This window comes from Astyanax mexicanus, chromosome 1 (genome assembly GCF_023375975.1).
Source record: "Astyanax mexicanus isolate ESR-SI-001 chromosome 1, AstMex3_surface, whole genome shotgun sequence".
Taxonomy (NCBI): domain Eukaryota; kingdom Metazoa; phylum Chordata; class Actinopteri; order Characiformes; family Acestrorhamphidae; genus Astyanax; species Astyanax mexicanus.
Genome location: NC_064408.1, coordinates 93,887,197 through 93,908,913, shown reverse-complemented (window position 1 = coordinate 93,908,913; position 21,717 = coordinate 93,887,197). Strand labels below are relative to the sequence as shown.

The following is a 21,717-nucleotide window of genomic DNA, read 5'->3' as shown; positions in this document are numbered from 1 at the left end:
ATTAATGAAACTGTATGCCTATTATAGCAAATCAATATCATTCTCATTAGTATGACTTACATAGATCCCACTAACCTTTAAATCCCTCAGTGTCATACATATATTATACACACACACAATCACTAGTGTGCATTGCTGTGTGGGTGAGTGCATGTAAATGTTGCTGTGTTTATTTGCATTGGTGTGCACAAGTTGAGTAAAATCTTGTTTTTCACCCTTTTTTTATTTTGAATTTAGCTTAAAACGTTCAGAAACTGGTATTTTGATTTCCAAAATGAAATGCAAAATTTACTGATGGTCAATGATGCTTTTGATACTGAAAGAAATTAACTTTTTAAAGTTTTTTCAATTAACGTTATATTCTTATTTTTTTAGATGCACTAGTACGCCCTCATGCTGCACACACACTTAGTCTCCCTTTCTCCCTTACACACACACACACACGTTCTCTCTCTCTCTCTCTCTCTCTCTCTCTCTCTCTCTCTCTCTCCTGACGTCGTTTCCTTCCAACATGGCGCAGGGGCAGGTTGCTCATGGCTGAGCTGAGTGCTGCTGAGTGCTCCTCCTCCCGCAGGCCCGTCAGCTGGACTCTACCGCCGCCGCCCGAGACATGTATGAGGGCAAAAAGACCAAAAACATGTTCCTAACCCGAGCTCTGGAGAAGATCCTGGCCGACAAGGAGGTGAAGAAGGCTCACCATTCGCAACTGCGCAAAGCCTGCGAGGTGGCGCTGGGTGAGTCTGGTTTTATTAGCTGGGCTGTTTCACCTTCACTTCAATCAGAGCTCCGTTCACTCCCTTCATGTACCACCTCAGAGATACGGCTTATAGCTATAATACAACCACCGCTGCTGCTGCTGCTGCTGCTGCCGCTGCTGCACTGCTCTCAGCGCTGGGTTAGCTAACTCTAGTTTAGCCAGCTGGAGTCGGCTTTACTCGGCTTAACAGCGCTCGGTTTGGGTTGGGGAAGTGCTGTGTACCTTCCTTTACATCACACATATTCATATACGTCGTACTGTGTCTGAAACGAGCCGGAATTTGGTGTTTTCTGGAGTGTTTTCGTGGCTAAGTTCGTTGACAGCACAGTCACAGCTAGCTGGTTATAACCTAGGTTAGCGGAGCTATAGCTAACGTTAACCGTGTTGTTATAGAGGCTGTGGCCGGTGGGAACAACAAAATACGCCCTGTTTTGCGTCTTTAAATACATATTCCTTGTGTTTGGAGTTTATTTAATGCTGGTGGGTGTGTGTGGAAACATTTATAGCAGTCTTTAAGAGGAGGGAATGCCTGTTTTGTTGGATAAATGTTAGGTAAACGTTTACTACCCGACTAACGAATGGGTTGCTAGGTTAGGTCAGCTGTATTAAGGAATATGAGTTTAGAATGCTAATGAGTGAACGACAGCTTTGGTTCACTGTGTGTCTGTTTAAATCTATTAGCTAGCTGGTTCATATATATCGTATTTTTTTGCTTACAAAAGGTAAAAAATAAATGAAACTGAGCTGGTGGTGCTGGTCAACAGTAGTAGTAGGAAGGAGGGGGCATCAGTAGGGGCTAAGCCGGTGTCGAGTTGTGCTGCCGTGTCAAACCGTGCTACCATAGTGTATGTTTAACTGTAAACATACAAAAGAAACATCATATTAGAGCATGTTCCCAGTAGAAGTCCCAGTAGATGTAGATGTGTGTTATTTAAAGCACAAAAAAACACAAAAACAGATTTATTATAAAAAAAAAAACACGAGAAATAATTAAAAAGTGTAGGTCAGCGCATGCGCAGTGCCTTTAGGAAGCAGGTATCGATGGGTAGCATAACTCGACGGAACACCTGTTTGTAGACGTCCAACCCCCGTAACAACGTAAACGGGTGGCCGCTGTAGGATGTAGCTATGTGCGTTTCGTAAAAAAAATAACTATATGTTGCCTGTCCCCTATGCCCTATCTTGTAAGTTAGCTAGCTAACTAACTAGCTAGCCCATTTAAAACCTGATCATTTCTAGACCCTAATTTGTAGCCTATATGCTCTACTTCTTATAGCTGTTGCTAGGTTAACTAAGCTAGCTAACTTAACTACCTAACTTAGCTAGATGTGTTGTGTCTTAAGCCCTATCCGGACAGGTTTTGTTTCTCAGGGGGATGTCTGTGAAAAATATTTTACACTTCTACTCAGTGATAAAACTCTTGCAATAGGAAAAAGGAGGACCAGTGAGTTTTTAAGGTTTCATGGTCCCATGACATCACGTTCAGTAGCTCCTCCATTTCCACGCTGTTGTGTTTACATAGATCTCCATGGAAACATACACCAAAAGTGTATTACTGTATTACTGTGCATAGCAGTGGACAAATAGCTATTTTTGAAAAATATTACAGTCTGTAATTTTCTCAGAGGACGTCTGAGAGAAATACATACATGTTAGTTCCAGACACTCTATGCCCTGCTGCCTCCTAAGATCTTTAAGTTCTATTAAGCCACCCTAATACCAGGTCCAGTGGATATTATCAAAGTCAGTGTCGCGTACTGTGAGTATTTAAATCTGTCCAAGTAGTACACATTTGTTTTCACTGTTTGGTTCAGTTTTCAATATTAGAGACCGGAACTAAAGCATAACAACTCTCTCAAAAAGAACTCTGTGTGCTGTTTTAGTTGGTCCTCCTGGCCCCTTCATGTTGTTGTGGGTCAAGTGTGGGTGTGGCCATGTTTATGTGCTGCAGATATGGCCACGCCCACAGTTGACCCACAGTGTCTTGTAGGAAGTGTTTATTAGCTTCTTGTCTACCTGATGTGAGTTAGTTAGCATTGCTGCTTTGGCGAGGAGCCATTATGGTTTTCTGTGGATGGAGTGGCTCAGATTCTTACACTTTCCCACTTACTGCTCATTTGCTGGCTTGTATTACCATTGTAACTAGAAAATCAATATTATTTACTTTCCCAGTTTTAATAGCTGATGTGTAAGCAAAACATTTTTGCTACAGAAGAAATCCAGAGTTGTTTACTCCCAGCTTGTAAAGCTGCTGTTACTTTGGAGGTTTGAAGGGGATGGGCTATTGGGTGGGTGCAAATATGCCACATATTTCACAGCACTATGCTTATTCTTGGAATTAGGCTCTTCCCTCTGTTTAAGATTGGATGTAGGAAAGCACTTTTTATTACTTTTTCAGAAAGCATTAGTGTCATGTAGCACTTTTTAGAGATGAACAACAGAGTATTTTGCTCTGTGATACAAAGTATTTACTGATACATTGTTGGAATCACAAATAAAATCTGTGGTGGCACCTTTCAAAAATACGATACACAACCAGCGGTTGATTGATGTTCTAGTAGTTCAGTTGAAGATGTACAGAAAAGCTTATTTTCACCCAACCCTGGCACTTTTCCTTGTTAATAAATTTCCAAATGTGGCAGTTCCCCTTTAACGTTCACTGAAATACAAACCACAGTATTGCATATTGAATTCCTGTTGAACAGTTGAACAGTAACTGTGCTATATTGTTAGCAATATAGAACAGTTTTTACTGTTTCTGTTTCTGTCCATATTGTTTTGTCATTTAAGCTCTCTGGTTACATGTTCTGTTCAGTTCTGCTCCTACATAGTGAAAGCTGAAAAGCAGGGGTGGGCACCTCTATTTCTGGAGGGCTGGATTCCTGCACCTTTTGGTGATGTCTCTGCTTAAACACACCTGAACCCACTCAGCACTGACTTCCTAAAACATGTCTTAAGCCTTATCTGGATGGGATTAGTTTCTCAGGGTGACATCTGTGAAAAATATTTCACACTTCTACTCAGTGATAAAACTCTTGCATATATTGCATATTTGGAATTTTGGCTTTCACGGTCACATGACATCACGTTCAGGAGCTCCTTCATTTCCCCTCGCTGTTGTGTTTATGTGGATCTCTGTGGAAACATGTGCCCAAAGTGTAATTTTGGTGTGTGGCAGTGGACAAATAACTGTTTTATTAAACGCAAGGTGACAAAACTAAAATATAAAACTAAAAAATAAAGGTTTGCTGTTAAAAGCAACCTTGCTTTTTTCCAAGGTTGTATTAGTTGATAATTATTTTTTTGGGCAGTGTTTTGCACATCCAAACACTATAAAACTATGTTCACAGGCAGAAGTTCTGTATGAATGACTGATTTAATTAAACGTAAATAGAACTGCTAATTGCTAATAAATGGTATAATACTACTTCTTTTTACTGCTGTTGATGTGCAGTGCAGCCATCTTGGATGCTGAATTTGGGGTTGATGGGTCTCTACTGACTTTCTGAAAAGGATTTTAACATGTTACAGTTAAAATTTCCTGCATAAAACTTGGAAATTTTGAAATTCAAATGGAACATGGCATCAGTTCCCAGCACTGCTTTAAAATGTAACCACATTAAGGGTGAAGGCAAGGGTTTTCTTCAATTTGGTTGGCTGTGGATTATTATTTTTGACTAAAACAAGGAATATTGAGAGAAAAGTGTATCTTTCTTAGTCCCTTGAGTTTCACAAGAGCCTTTTGAATTAGATTTAAAAGGTTTGGAACACAACAACATAAATACAGGAAGCAATCTCCCTTTAAAGTACGCTACGTAGGCTGCATGTGTGCCATTTGGAACACAAGGACAGAGACTTTTTCATTCTGCCAGTGATAGCCAGACTCGGTTTCACATTCAGGCAACACTGATACTCATGTAGCCGAGGGCCAAGTAGTTTCTGTAACAGCTAAGATCAGTGTCCTGCTTCTTTCTTTTTTTTCCACTAGTGAATAATGATAACATATCTTTCTACAACCTACACTTGAGTTAATTATTGATTTGCAGTTTTTTTCTAATGAATAGGAACTTAAATAGTTGTAGTCCCTGATTGGGTTCAGTTTAGTCTTTGATGGAGTCTATAATTGTCCTGCTGAAAGAGCTACTTTCCTTAAGAAAACCCCAGGAGCACACACTGCATGTGCATATGCACCTTGCGTTTTTACAGAATGGAGAGAAGTGAATGAATGAGAGGCCTTGATTACAATAAGGCATGTTTTTTGCGCCTCTGTGGGACCAGAAACTTGGTTACATTTTTATGGTGTACACAGCTGGCTTTGGCGGGCGATGGCTGAAGCTTTGCTTGGCTTTTCCACTTCAGCCATAGCTGGATATCTTCAATTTGACGTCTGGCCTTTCTGCACTTTTGGAAGCAATCTTGTGCTCTTTGTACAAAAAAGAGGTGGACAAAAAGGAATCTGTGGTGGTAGCTTTTAAAAACACATTCAAACACTTTGAGACCAAATTATTTTTATTCAGCTCAAATTCAGACAAACTCAGCTCTTTTTCATAATGAGAAAAACAGTTGATTGGTGTTGTAGATATACTGACTTTATGTTCAGAAAAGCATATTGTGACATGTTCTCACAATATTGCTCACCTCTGGCACCATCCTTTACAAATAAATAGACAAAAGCGACAGTTCCTCTTTAGTAGTTCCTGAAATATAACACAAGGTTACAGATTTGATTCCATTTACAACTTATGTCCGTCCATGTTGGTGTTCCATGCAAAGCTCTCTGATTTCAAGTTCAGAAGTTCTGGTCCAGGTGAAAGCACCACAGTGAAAGATGCAAAGCAGTGGGTGATAGGGGTGGGCGATATCGCCCTAAAATAATATCATGATATTTCATTTTTGCGATAACGATACTATTGGTGATATGACAAAACACTGAATTTAAAAAATCAACAATACACCACGGCAACAAAATGAAAATTACATTTTATTATTGCATACGATATGGCACATTTTTTTCAGGTTTGTAACAAAAGTCAATGATTCAAAATGTCATGATACTACTAATGCACTCCAGATATCTCCATGTATCCAGAATTAAAGTAAAATGAATGATACTGGACACATTAGATATATAGTAATAGATATATAATGGGAAATGAGAACAGTGTGAATTTGTCTTTTACTAAAAACAGCTAAAAAGTAGTACCCTGATGTGATAATTAGGGAAAGGTAATTCAAGAAAAATGTTGGCAATATTATTGCGTATGATACGATATGGCACACCCCTAGTGGGTGATACAGTGATGCATGTTTATTATATTATCTATATTATTATTTTTATACTATCTATATTATATTATAATATATAAAATGTTATGTGGATATTGTAGATAATAGACCATAATAGATATGGTCATTGTATGACAGAATACTGGCACATTAATTGTATTGATACCCAGATTGTTTATTTTTATTAAATTCAAAGCAAGAATTAAATTGTTGAAGGTTTATTTTGATATGCTGTGATTTACTGCAGACAGGATATTAAAAGGTAAATAGCTTCTGGATAAGTTCTGGAGCACAGTACCCCACAGTGTTGTGTTGTTGTTTATGTGATTGGTTTCTTTTGCAAATATTTAGCATGAATGTACTGGTATTATGTTTTTAATAATTATTTAGCTGTTTTTTTATTGTCCTTAATAAAAATGGTTCTGTTAAGTAATGTGTAATTAAAATCTTTTTCTTTAGACTTCCTGACATGTGGTGTAATCCTGCTCTGCAAGATGATATGAGAAACTGGATAGTAGTGCAGACTTAAATTGTGAAGTTCTTCCCGTTTTCAAGATGCAACCTCAGAAGGGTGGTTTTCTAGACTTTACAGTCTCACTCTAGAGATTATTATAGCACCTCCGTAGGAGGTGAGTAGGCATGCTTACAACAGTTATAGCAATAGAAGCATTTTTTGTCTTTACTGTTTTCCCAGAATAACTTGCCTTTAACTCAAAACCAGATTTATAGTGTCTGAAGCATTTAGTTGGGCACTCTAGCAGCTGCATTTTCAGCCATGTGTAAGTTAAGCTTTTCTTCCCATTAAAACATGAGGCCCTAAAATTTGCCATTCGATGTTGCTATTAAAATTATTTCATTTGTATCCCATAATACACAAAGCAAAATAAAAAAATCTTGGTGCCAGATATTTTTGGTTATTCATAAATCAGTGAAATAAAATCAAATGTACTTTTCTGAAAGATGTGATTTTTGATCACAGCATGTTCATGTGGGCCTAAAAGGTTACCACATTTAAGAAAAGTTCACAGTGATTAGCCTACATGTTGTGGTTTAGCTGATTGATTATCTGATTTCGTAGCATGGCTGCTTAGAGACTTTAAATGGTGTGGGTGCTTTATTGTACACGCAGATGTGTAATGTATTATCTACTAAACATGCTTATATTGGGTCAAGCTAAGTTGGCCTTGTGCTCAGAATTAGAGCAGGGGCTGCAGTTTGTGTCTGCTGGATCCCTGCCTTAAATAAAAAGTTTAACAAATACTTATTATGCCCATTTTTTATTTTTTGCTAAATGTAGTTAACATGATTTGTCTCTGAAGGCTGAAAATATGAGCCTTTTTAGACTTTTATGTAACTAGTATCTGGAGTGTGTCCTGGTAAGAGTTTAATCATATGCATTAACTGTTACTAGAAGGGGTTTGGGTTCTATTGGGATGTATTTCAGTTGTTAAATCCATCTTTTGTTGAGGTGTGTGTGATTAGTTTGTATTACACTGTTATCTATAATGTACTTTTTATGGCTATTACAGCTTACAGTGTTTATTATATGCCTTATTTTCTGTCCATTTCTATAGGTAATAGCATTGAGCATTTAGGCATTTAGACATAGCAGTTCATGTGCATCTCTTGTTTATATTGTGTGTTCCACTGGCAAAACATAACATGCATGTTTTCTTTTTATTTATTTAAAGGCAATACTTTTTCCCTAGTTATAAACTCACCTGGCGATTGAATTGAATGTTGTCTGGCATTGATGTGGCAAAAACCAAGAGACCAAGACCTCCAAGGTAGAAGACAAAATGAGAAGCTCAGAAACGTTTGTTGGAAAATGTTGGGAACAGCTTCATTTAGGACATTGAAGGAAATAAACACTTGTTGGCTTTAAGTGGGCTAATGGTGTAAATATAATGTGCAACTATTTATTTGGTGGAATATTTTTTTTAAATTATTCAGGTTAAAAAGCGCATCTGTTTTAAATAACATAGATCTGTATTATATGCATTGTGCATCTAATTAAAACGACTATAGCAGTTGCTAAAAGTGTGCTAATTACCCATAACTGTGAAAAGTGAGCTGCAGCTAAACTGCTTTTCTGTTTGTAAACAGTACAAGCTGTAAAGAATATTTAAAATTCTATGTGAAGCAGAGATATGCATGTTGCTTGCATTAGACAGTCATAAATTAAATCATATTACTCAAATACTATTTAAGAATTATTTAGCGAGTGTTGCTGGGTACCAACAATTGCAACATTTTAACAGAGTTTATCTTGAGTGTCCAAATTTTGAGTGAAAACATTTTGAGTTTGTGCCCCTGAAAAAGACTTTCCACTCTGTTTTTGCTTTTCCGAATGAAAAAGTTAATGGGCAAATGTTATCATGTGTAACAGCCTTTAGAAAGTGTGATGGGGATCTCTCGAGCAGTCATGTCCAGTCATTTAAAACCAGGCTCCTTTCTGCTTGAATGAGAAGAGACCTAAAAATGCCAATCCGGCAGCCAGCCTAATCGCTGGTGAAATCTGACGAAAAGCACTCATGTATTTTAGAAGTTGTATTTTTGTCTCAGTTTTTTTTGTCCCAGAATGAATGAAATCTAACACTGTTTATCTGGGTGGTAAATGCCTCCACAAATAACTAACCATTTTGGAGGTTGTTGTGAATGAGTTAGGCTTAAGCATTTTCAGTCCCCTACAGGAGGAAGGCCAGTATTTCCAGTTCCCTTACAACATCGAACTGTGTTTCCTCTAGGTTTTTTCCCCAGGCTTCTCCCCAAACAGATAAATATCAACAGCGCAGCATTGCATTGTGTGTGTAGTGCACTGCCTTTTAAACTGCTGGCAGAGAGAGCTGATGAACACCAAGCTGAAGTTTATTTTTACACTCTACTTTCATTATTAAATGAAATAAAGTGTTCAGCAACATTTGTTACACGTTTTATGTTTATTTAGTTATCTACCTCTTCACAAATTGTCTGTTTTTGAGCTAAATAAAACAAACAGCCCTGCAAGTGACTAAAAGCCTTTACATTACATTTTAAATGTTCTTTGTGAAACTTTAAAACCTCTATCTAACTTTTTCTAAACAATTTTATCTTGTACTTTCTTCTCTCATTGTTCCTTATTTATCTGTTCCGCTTGTCACACTTCCTGCATTCCTCATTTTAAATGAAAAGCTTTTTTAAGTTTTGAATGGCAACTTCATGGTGTTTCATATGGTTATAAATTCAGCAAAATATATAAGGCCTGCACGATGTTGCAAAAATTATTTATATTGCAATATTAGACAATGCAACCCTGTCAGCTATTTAGAAACAGCCGGTCACTCAAAACCAGAGGAAAACAGTAAAACAACAAGTAAATAAGATTTTTTTTCTAGGATTAAAAGCGTGATTTCTGCTGTAACTGGGAATATCTGTGCAAAGCTGTGCTGGACTGAGGTGCACAGCTTTCGACAGGCTGTCAGCAGCTGCATTTACAAGCATGTGCCCAGCCATGTGGAGGCCATGCGGTTACCCTGTGTTTACGCCCGTTCCCCCCCTCTCGCTTCTCAGGCAGTAGCAGCCCGTCACTGACACAGACACAAAAACAGCACTGTTTAATTCGAAAATTACAACACAGTGTATATACCTCTTGTGTCAAGAATCAAAACATTGGAACACAATGTGTTTAATTGCCTTAAGTGACATCGCAGGTCCTGCAATGTGAGTATTGCACATAATGATGATGGGGGTTTAATATAATGTACTTTTGAGCTTTATGGTAAAAACACACTCACCTCTGAGATGCACAGGCCTAAACCATGGTTTTATTGTTTTAAATGTGTCAAGTTGTTTCACAAGATTGTACTGATGCAACACATTTCAATTGTTTTCTTTCACTTGATTTGTTTACTTTTTTTAGAGATTTATACAATGCACTTTCATTGTGCAACCGCATAAATCACCTTTTGTCAATCAGAGCACCATTTTTTATAAATAATGTAATACAGCTGACATATTAAGCATATTCATATTCCAACCAGCGCACTGTTTTGCTGAACCTTGCTCTAATAAACTAAAGAGGAATGCTTTAGACATGTATTAGCTGATTGACTACACATGGGATACAGTTTTTTTTTTTTTGCCTGTTCCTTTAAACATGGTTGGAGATCTGCGTCTGAAGAGAGGAGAGGAGAGAGGCCTGTAGATACAGTAGCTCTGTATTTTGATCATTCCTCAGCTCCCTGCTCTTTGGCTTCACATGGACGTGTGAATATTTATTGAGCATGTAGGTCTGGTCTTCTTCGCTTAGCTAAATATTAGCATTTCAGAATCAGGAATGGGCTTATTGTTGAAGCATGTGGAGGAGTTCTTTAGAAATGAGATTTTAACCGAGTGTGTGAGTAAAGAAAAATATTTGGGGGCACATAACCTTTGCTGAATAATTCTAAAATAGTATTTGAGTAATATGATTTGATTTATGACCTTCTAATGCAAGTGACCTGCACATAGACAGGTATATTTTCTTTAGAGCTAGCACTTTTTACGAACAGTTCACATGAAAGCAGTTCAAGTGCAGTTGTTGCTAATAGTGTGCTAAACTGCTGATGTACAATGTATATAATATATAATGTATAATGTATACTTTTTCATTCTGGCAACTCTGGTCAGTCATTGGCCACACCCTCCGAGATGCCCTATTATAATAATTTGTGTAGTTTAACCCTGTTCTGCACTACTAGTTTATTTACTGTCCATTGTTTACATTGTTACAAATTTGCACTGCTAAATTATTATAAAACTATTCTTGCACTTTCTGTATGGCTCTTAATATGCACAACAACTGGTGTTCATTGTTGTCTGCTGTGTTTAACTACACTACCTCCATTACAAACATACACTAAAAAAGACTTTATACTATATTTTTTATTGTAATTTTATCTGTGTCATTCTATCTTATTCTAAGTCTGTGTACTACATATACCTTCTGCTGGATGTCCAGAATTTTCCTCTGGGATCAATAAAATATACATCCGTCCTACCGTCCATCCTTCTGTCCATTCGTCCTTCTGTCCATCCGTCCTTCTATCCATCCAGTGCAGGTCTGTTATTTAAACCAGATGAAATTTTCAACCTAAAAACCTAAACATATCTGTATCCAGATGAATCCATTCAAAAGATGAGTCAAATAGTCGCACATTATATTTACACCAGTACAACAAAAAATATTAGCTCACCTATAGCCAAACTAGAGTTTATTTCCTTTAGTGTCTTAAATGAATATGTACCTAACATTAAAAAAAAAATAGCTTGTTGTATTTAGACAAAATGGTTTTATTTTGGGTCTGTTCATTTTTTCACTAAGAAAATCATAAATCTAGGGAGTTCAAATATTTGTTTATACAATCTTATTAAAAAATAAAAATTACTAATTTAAAATGGTAAGCTGATATTAATGTAGTGGGTACATTTTCCCATAAAGTTTAATTTTGACAGCCATGCTTTGAGTCCTTCCTAAAGGGCTACTGTCCGGTCAGCCGTGTGATGGGTACAGTCGGGTTTGTGTCCTTCTCTGTTATCTTTTTGAACTCAATGCATAACAATGTATGCTGGTGGAAACAAGGGGAGCTATTGTATTTCTGGAATCTACTGTAGCCTGCCTGCGATTTAATTGCTGCTTTTGACTCGTGTAACGGAGAGCAGGGTCACAGGAGGTGGCTTTTCCAAAGCTTCCTCAGGCCTGCTGCTTAATTATTTTTTTATTATGATATTATTGTGTGGAAATTAAATATATACTGAAAATATTAATGATAATCTAAATGTTATCTTGTGTTTCTTTGACTGCTTTAATGTATTAGACAACTTAATGTTTGATATGTTAGCTCAAAACACAAAATGGATTAATACAGTATATATGTGTATTTCTTTGTGTATTTTTGTATTAGGCAGCTTATACATGATTTACTGATATAATGTGTGTTTCTGTGACTCCGTTAGCTGGATAGACTGTAATTTGGGTTTATTCAGTATGAATCATAGTTTAATAGATGAATTAAATGGCTTAAATGCTTTGGCTGCGAAAATAAATTAGTTTTGCCTGTGTGACGCAGATCTCTTTTTACCAGGAGTTTCAAAAGGTCCCAAGTGTTTGTGCCCATCTGGAAGCTTATTAAAGCAACTCTTTTATGGCTTATCTGTCTGATATTCCAGTATTATTGTATGTGTGTATATATGTAAGGTCTCAGCAGTTCCACCAGCAGGTCTGGGACTGTTTTGGTACATATGAAAGTGAAAAGGCAGTTGTGCAAAGAAAATGTGACTCAGTAAATCCAACCTTGACATCTTACTGGATAGATTTTGTAGCTGAAAAGAGTAAATAATTGATTTTTTTTTACTATTGATTGCATTATGTATAATAATATTGCCACTGTACAATAGTTCTGATATTGATAGAAAACTTTGACTTTAGTTTGTACACTTATTATCTATAACATTAAAGGTCTCATTCCATTGTTTGAATGAATGCCATGTAAGCTGTTTTTTGTGGGGAAAAAAGTGCTCTGGTGATCCGGTATAATGATGAAAGAGTGGGTGGGGAGAAACGATAGTATCTGCGAGGCAGTGAGATGGACAACAGTTAATGCTTTAAAATAAGACATTTTTACACTAATAACAGTCTTTGCAATGTCATATGTTACTTTACAACGTGTAATGCCCTGCTAAGTGCAGTTCAGCCACTAACCTGGTCTTAGAGTCTCTGTAAAATGCAAAATCCACCGGAGATCCTATGTAAACCTATAGTTACACACAAAGGTGGTTAGTCCAGCTCCAGAAAGTTTTGTTGGTTGAGCTGCACTGAACAAGATAGCTAGCTAGCTAAGTGTAAACAGAACTGTTTTAAAAATACTCCTACCTATCTCAGTTGTACTTCGCTGGTGATGTTTTGTAGACAAAGTCTAACCATTACTGAGCTTAGAACACTGATGTGTTATTTGCAGAAACAGGTTGACAAACACACAGTGCCTTTACTGATCGACTTGTTTTTCTGAACATTTTCTTTTACTAATTACTGCAGACAATAGAGGTTTCATGTGCAGCAGCATATACAACTTGGAGAGATCTATAGTATTTCACAAAGAACAAGAAAAAGTGGATTTTAGCGAAAGACCACCAAAAATTTAAGTGATTAATAATGATTATCTGGTTTCAATGGCTCCTATATAGGCTCGGGATATGTACACTGACTGCTAATTCATTAGATATCAGTAGGCAATTGATCATAAATTGTGTTGCCTCAGGGAAGCCACGTCTGTATGGCTTGTAAGATGTTCTCTTGTGAATGAGGTTGAATGTTGCTGGCTAGAATTAAGAGTGTGACAGACAAGCAACTATTGTAGAAATCACATCCATGTTCAAATACAGAAGGCTCAAAATGCATATTCCACAGGTCTGTGCAGCATTCTTTAGCTTCCATTGGACATAAGAAAAGTCATGAGACACAATACTAGTTCCTTTCCCATGACTTTTGCCACGTCTGTGTATTAAGCAGCATGTGAACAGTCATTTTTTGAAGGTGATGTGTTGAAAGCCAGAAAATAGGAATGGATTAGAACCTAAATGATTGACATGCGCAAAATTGTGTTGGGTACTCAACTGGGTCAGAACATTGCAGAAGCAGTTGGTCTTGTGGAGTGTTTCCTGTATGCGGTGGGCAGTACCTACCAAAAGGCTTCTAAGAAACGACAACCACTTCTGTAACTGTGCTAAAAATATCATTTACGGTACAGCCTAAGGGTGTTTTTTCACGTTTTTAGTCACACTGGTCTGTTTGCTCTTGAAGATTTTGGAGTGTTTGGCCAAGTCTAAAGGCTTTTTTGGTCTTAGAAGTGCAATCAACATGAAGTTCTCGTTGCTGAGTACTGTGATTGGCTCATTTCGTTGAATTACTCCCTGTTGCGTAATAGCGAGAAAGGAAAAGAAAGACTTCTAAAAGCCTGCTCTGAGATGATCATTTAAAACAAACATCTTGTACCGTATAATGCAGGAACAGAGTGAGAACAGCTCTGATGTTTATTACTGTTTGAGAGTCTGTGGTCTACCCATGGGACATCACAATAGTAAATGTAGGAGCTTGTTGGTAATTGCCAAACAATAATGAGGCCCTCCCATAAACAAGCTCCGAACTTGTCCTAGTTATGGATTGTGATAATGAATTTTGTCAATGCTGTGAATGCATGTGAACGCCCACCAAATTAACATTACACCCGGCTAACTGGTGAAAACACCGGCATCTTTTTTTTTCTTTTCTTCCTGAAATCAAGGGTATTAATAAGAGGCTTATCCCACCTTTTTTTTGCATTAACAGCCTCTGCTCTTTTGCTTTACTGTACTGGGAAGGCTTTACAGCAAATGCTAGGCCATTTCTCTGCTAAGGGCTTGATTTTCTTCATCCAAGCAAGAACATTAGTGTGGTCATGTACTTGCTGTTATTGGATGATCACCTGTTCATCTTTTTATCAAATATTATGTATGGAGCTCTATTACTCCAGAGAAGTCCACAGCCCAATGCTGGAGGGTTGCTGCCTGCCATTGGGCATGGTGACCTTGTGTGTAGTGGCTTCTGCTTTTCTGTGAATATTATTTGAAATGTCTATAACTGTCTGATTTAAAGTTTACCATGATTTAAAAATGTAAAACTGGGCAATAAATGTAAGCCAGAGACTGGAGGGATTTATAGCCACAGTGACTCAATATGATTTTGAAAGTATTCACAACTATATGTTGAGCTAATGTTTGGTGTCCAGGAAATTGAAAAGTAAATTTATTCCCTCTCTAAGAATTAATAAATAAAAATGTATACAATTGCTAAAAAAAACATTTAGCTAGTTAATGAAGCTATTTGTTTTACTGTTAATAAGAGCATGTGGATAGTAGAATTGTATTCACTGATTTCTTATTGTAAAGGTTAGTCGATTTTATACAAGACAGTCTTGTCTGTATGCTACTGTATGCACTTTGCGATGCACTCTGTCTCAATTCGGTTAAACATATATATCATGCATAAGAGTGGATTTGCTTTGGATGTGGACTAGCAGAGTTCACTTATAAGAAAAAGGGGAAATCTGGATATTTTCAGATATATGATGTAAGGAATGACGAGTACCTTTAAATGCTACTAAAACACAAACAATACCCGCTGTTTTATATTCAGAGTTTTTGTTATTTAAATCCAGCAAACTTTAGAAACCAGAAGCTGAGAATAACCAGGAGGCCTGTTCTCATTTATTATTTAGCGGTCAGGCTGATTGCCTAATTCCTCTTTCATTCTGTCACCGCAGGTATTACTATTCCTTATTCATCACAAGAAAGTTCCTCAACTATGAAGACAGGGGGGAGACAAATCTCACTCTCCTGGCAAATAGCTCAACTTGCACAACCTGTCAAAAGTTCAAAGTTTTTAATAAATGGCTTTCCTTCTTGCCGTGCATTTACTTAACATATTAAATAGAGGGTTTTTTTTATATATTGCTATTTTCCTTTGACTAAAGGAACCTCTGACAAAAGGCCCTGTTTTAAGAATATACCCTGTTTCCATTTATTACATTCATTTGTTGTGATGTCAGCACAAGTCCTGGTGTGATGATTATTTTTTTGACTTATTGTATATAGACATGATCTTAGTGTTTTTATCTTATGTCCTCAATATTGCCTATTAAGTTTTTTTTTTTAATACCAAGTAGAGGCAGTTAATGTTAGAGAGACCGTATTTTGTCTTTATGTATAGTATTTTGATTTTACTTAGTTTTTGTTTATTTATGACAGTTTAGGACAGATATTCCGAATATTATTTAATCTTTAAGTGTATTATTTTATTATATTATCATTATTTTAATAGAGTATAATAGTGAAATTGTCTTAAATATTTTATTGTTTCAGGCTTAGTCAGCACTTATCATCATTGAATGGGTTCTTTTAACCTCCTCCTTTATGCTGATTGGACCTCATTATTGAGATCTTCTTGACTCTAGTTAACTAGTCACTAGATCACCACCTTGTTTGTTCTAAGTCCTCCCCAGACTGTGATTGGTTAGATCACCCACCCATTTGCTTGGAGACCTTCTCTGATTGTGATTGGTCCTAATCATGGCCTTGCTTGTTCTGAGACCTGCTTTTGACTGTGATTGGTCCTTTCTACGCTTTGTTCTGAGACCTCCCCGTGAGTTTGTTTGGTCCTACTCACTGAGACCTCCCCAGACTGGTCAAATCACCAGCTTGCTGGTTTTGAAACTTCTCCCTCTCTGCTGTAGGCCCTAATCACCACCTTGTTCTGGCTGTGATTAATCTCCACCTCATTTGTACATTAATTGATGCAGTAAGTATCCATACATCTTTGACATGGGTGTAGTGGCATCTGGTGTTTACTGTATGCCAACTTAATAACAGAATATCATAGCAGTGTATATTATGTCATCGGGTTCTGTTTTTTGCTGTATCTTATCAAGCATAGTAAGGCATGTCTTTAAGAGACACTGGGTTTGATCTTCTGAAGCTGCCAAACTGTGTTTCGAATGGGCTGCTATTATTTTCTGATGTTCCTGTCTGTCTCCTGGCTTCAAGTGCACTCTCTTCCAATCTCTGGGCTCCTCCAGGCTGTTTCTGCTGCTTTTCTGAGAGATGTTTCAGACAGAGGAGAATTCCACTGTGTAAGAACAGCCTATAAACAGGCCTTTAAACAGCCGTGGTAGGCTTTTGTAAAGTATATTACAGTGGGACGCACATCAGCACAGTCAGTGGAGAGGCTGGGGGGGGGTGGGGGGGGGGGGTAGGGGGGTTTGGGTGTATGTGTGTGTGAAGGAAAGCATGGGCGGACGTGTGTATAGTGTGAATTGTCGCTACCACACAGTGAATGTGTGTGAAATTAATTGAATTTGATGGTGGTGGGTTTATTGTTGACACTGAGGGGCTGCCATGAGCACAGGTTCTTCTTATAATGGTTTAGATTACAGGAGAGCTTGCTCTCCTTGGCACTTGCTCTCTTGGTCTCTCTTACAGTCTCTCGCAATCTCTCTCTCTCTTGGTCTTATGCACTCTCTCTCTTGTCTCTTGTGCTAATTCCCTTTCTCTCGCTCTCTCTCGCTCTCTCTCTCTCTCTCTCTCTCTCTCTCTCTGTCTTCCTCCTGCGCTTGTGTAGTCTCTATCTCACTCTTCCTCATGCTTTAGCCCTCCCCTCTCTCACTAGCTGCATTTCGAAGCCTAGTGTTGCTGATATTGGGCGGGTCCTCTGTAGGACTTTCTTATGAATAAATACTCCTTTACAGTAGCCTTTTTAGTCACACATATAAAACAGCCTAATGAGTCTTTGTGATGAGACTGCAGGGTACAAGTTGTGTGGGTTCTCTTTCTTTACAGAAATCATTTTTTAAAACATATTAAAACCAACTCATAGTAACTAGTGTTGTCACATCACAGCAAAAAGGCCTTGGTTCATCAGGGGTCTTTCTGTGTGGAGTTTGCACTGGGTGCTCTGGTTTCCTCCCACAGTCCAAAGACAGGTAAATTGGTTCAGGTGAGTTTGAAGTATTCGAAATTGTCTGTAGATGTAAGTGTGTCTGTCTGCCGTGAGAGGGGGTGTTTCTTGCCAGGATTTACTGAAATGGATTAATCGGTTGACAATAAATGAATGGATAAAACAAACTCGGAGCTCTGGAGGCTCAATTTTCCATTTCTATTTTCTTTCTAATGAGCCGAGAATTGTGAGTAACAAATGACAGTAAGGGATACATTAGTAGCATCCCCCAATTTGCTCTGAATGTCTGCTTGCATTTCTCAGTTGTATATGAAGGGTCTTTTTTATTTTGGAACAGCCTTCAGTGAATTCAGTGATTGTGCAGAAATCAGCCTAGCAGCCTAGCTGCCTAGGCTTTGGAACAAAGCTATTGTTTCCTTCTTACCTGCACTTTCTTTTGGAAAACATTTTTGCCCAAAACAAAACCATCTATTATATATTTTACCTTTATGTTCATTAATGTTATCACTTTTCACAATTTTCTATGCTCAAATTATATAGGCTAAATGTGTTTTATGTTTTAAAACTACCATTTTAAAAATTCATTGATTGAACACTGACAATTTTAACATCATAATTGTTCAGTTTTTTTATGTATTCAACTGAATGTAAAAATAATTTTGGTTGTTACATATGTAACTCTTTTTTGGGTTTTTCTTTCTTTGTATTTCTCTTTCCACATTTTCTGTTCTTTGTTTGACACCTTTTTCATTTCTGTTGGTCTTTTCCTTCTGCCAGTTCGTTCTTCTTTCATTCTCTTACCACCTTTCTCTTTCTGTCATTGATCCTAAATGAATTTATTAAATAACGTTTAATATGTGCACTTTTTTCTGAGAGAGTCTGTATAAGTATGGAGAATATTCCGTCCTGCCAGTGTTCACACTGGGAGATACTTTGTTGGTGGCAGGTCGTGATAAATAATGCATCATCGCTGGGTGACCGTATTTCATTCCAACTCCAGCAGGTGATTAATTAATCATCATTTCACCACAAGTTAATGAGAGACAACAAGTCAACACTATCTGCAGGTGACTTGTTGAAATGTTTTGCTGTGGTGGGCAAAACTGCAAAGCACCCCTGGACCATGAAGCCTGGGGACGACCAGGTTGTGCGTTTCAGTTCGGTGGCTAGTGCTGTCGCTTCACAGCAAGAAGACCTGGGTTCAGTTCCACAGCTTGGGTGACTGGGGCCTGTATGGAGTTTGCAGGTTCTCCTCGTATCTGCGTGGGTTTCCTTTGGGTGCTCTGGTTTCCTCCCACAGCTGTTCAGGTGAATTGGAGGTGTTTGTAATTGTCCCTAGGTGTGGGAGTGTCTGTCTGTCTGTCCTGCAATGGATTGGCAGACAGGGTGCATCCTGACGATGAATTTCATTCTTCTCATACTTGCACATTCTGAACACTTAGAAACACCTACCTTCTACTTCCACTTACTGGCCCCTTTATTTGAAACACCACCTTATACTTTAGGCCATGTTTAACCACAGTATTCAGTTCCAGCATTAGCAATGCTTGTTGAATGATACTTTAAATACTCACCATATTTTTAGCTCTATAATGCGCACTGGATTATAAGGCGCAATATCAATAAATGTCTATTTTTTGGTCTATTTTCATACATTAGGTGCACCGAACTATATGTTGGATTTTATTGCATTTTCTTATAATGTGAAAAATATGGTACTGGCCACATTATTAGAACCTGTATTAGACAGATTACTGTCTCTTGTGGTTTGATGAAGCACTAACACAATGGTTTGTTACTCATATGTTTTTTCTTGTGCAGTTCTGCAGTTTGGGGGCAGGTGGTTTTGCAGTTAGTGCTGTTGTGGTGAATAAGCCTTGGAGTGAAGGAGATATATCCCTCTGTAAGGGGAAGATTGGAGGAGTGTTGAAATACCTGCAGGTTTCTGTCTGGCTCAACAGGTCCAGACATCCTTAAAGGAAGATTTCAGCGCTTTTACACCTAATCTCTGTCTGATGCATCTGTGTGTCACTATCAGTTTCCACATTTTCCTGCACTTCCGTGTACTGCTCAGAACTGACTCAACAGGAACCAGTGGTCAGTGGTTGAACATATTTAGTTGAGTTCTAATAGTATGATAAAAAAAGACTGATTGATGTCTAGACAGTTAAATTGACAACTGACTGCTCTCTAATGTTATGTGTAAATCTTTCACTTTGTAGAAAAACACTTGAAACCTGACTTTTGCCAGATTTAGTTTATTCTGGATTATAGTGTGAGAAAGAATATGGACAAGTCTGTTAAAGATAACTGAGCTAACCCACCCCATTCATGCTCAAACAAGTGTATGATTATGGTCATTTTTCACTAGTCTAATATGTCATGTAATATAAAGCATGTCCAGATCCATCGGGATCAGCTAAACTTATTAATAACAAAACAAAAACAACCCCACTTGAAACACGTAATGAAACAAATTATAAGTTTAAAACAGTTTCAAAAAAACGTGTTGCATCAAACATAAAATTTTAAGATATTATATAATTATTTTTCCATATATATATATACCATACTATATTAGCTCAAAACATGTTTACTGCAACAAATTATGATTTAACACAGAGTAACCCCTCTCTCTGACCAGAACAGCTGCATGGCCTTGTGGGAATAAACCTTGAGGTTGCTGGAAAGGCCCTGAAATTTGTAGGCAATGATTTCAACATGTTCAGTTCCTGCCCCACCTAATACAGTGTATTTTCATCAGACATGTCATGATTTTACCTTATGTCATTGTGTTGCTTTCCCTGAGGTTTAAGGAATTCTGTGGAGTGTAACACACTTGTATATCCTGTCCAGTTTGGTGCCTGTATGCACAATAGGGCTTAGATCACGCCCAAAAATCGTTTGCAGTCTGTACAAACACGACCTGGTCCGCCTCATAAACATCTTTATGAGCCTGAGCCTGATTTCAAAAACGACATTTTAGTAAATAAAGAGTTAAAACTGAGCTTTTAATGACTAAAATATGTTCAGAGTGATGTTAATGAACAGTGCAACACTGAAGAAGCATAGGCCTATTATTTAAGAACACACAGCAATGCAAGTCACGTGTAAAAGGATGGTTTATACTGTTCACATCAAGTTCTGTGTGAAGACATTCGTTTGTGCTCATTTGTGGCACGAATCTAAAGTGCCTTTACTTCCTGATTTCTGCCCCCAAAAGTTTTTTGTCTTGCCTAGTGGCCACAACCACACACCCACATTGTTATAAAAATTCTGAGATATTTTACGTAATATAAGGACTTGTGCGGAAGGCTGCAGCTTTTAATGATGCGTAAAGTATAAACCATTAACATATCAGTAATTTCACTAACCAGCAGCACATTCTGACTAGGCCGAGCAATTGTTGCTGACCTCCATATTGCCCATAAGTTGTTACGATACGATATTATCAAAATATGCTGCTCATAATAAACATGATATTACAAGCTTCGTGATTCTGTGGTACTCTGTATACAACAGGATCATTTTCTACAATATCTTAACACTACTAAATAAGCAAATACCAGGATTTATGTATTTATTATAATAATGATTAAATATCGATAATTGACGCCATATATCGATAATGTGGAACAAATTAAACCTGAGGCCTTTAACATTAACAGTGTCAGTGTTTTTTTTTTTTTGTTTGTTTTACTTATGTTTTATTTATTAGGCATATTATAACATTTTTATGTTCCAATTCAAATATTTTCAAATGTAATGCCTTTTTTTTGTTTTACTTATGTTTTATTTATTAGGCATATTATAACATTTTTATGTTCCAATTCAAATATTCTCAAATTCACTGCCTTTTAAAAAAAGTGTGATTGCATTATAATCTAGGCATTGCTGTATATGTGTGGCATAAAAGAGTTTTAAAAATTATATAATTAATTGGAACTAATTCTGGGACTGTATATTGTAGAGGTGTGCCAAAAAATCGATTCACATAAGAATCTTGATTCTCATTTACTACGATTCAGAATCGATTTAAAATGTCCCAAAATCGATTCTGAGGGGCGGGTTTTAGACTGATTTTGGGCTGGGTATTTTTGTTGGACCTGGCAACCCTGGGGATAGCGCTTGTCCTTTCAAACGGAGATCTTCCAGACACACACAGAGCGTA

At 37.4% G+C, this 21,717-nt stretch overlaps 1 protein-coding gene across 6 annotated transcripts in view; it reads left to right on the top strand.

The window, feature by feature from the left end:
- Positions 1 to 484: 484 nt before the first annotated feature.
- The window catches only part of arfgef1 (ADP-ribosylation factor guanine nucleotide-exchange factor 1 (brefeldin A-inhibited)), a 101,889-nt gene continuing 80,656 nt past the window's right edge, over positions 485 to 21,717 (top strand). For all 6 annotated transcript variants that reach the window (XM_049485713.1, XM_049485707.1, XM_049485699.1 and 3 more), the window contains exon 1: positions 485 to 734. In XM_049485713.1, coding sequence (XP_049341670.1) covers positions 611 to 734 — 124 coding nt within the window. In that variant the 5' untranslated portion in view covers positions 485 to 610. The remainder of the gene's footprint in view (positions 735 to 21,717) is intronic.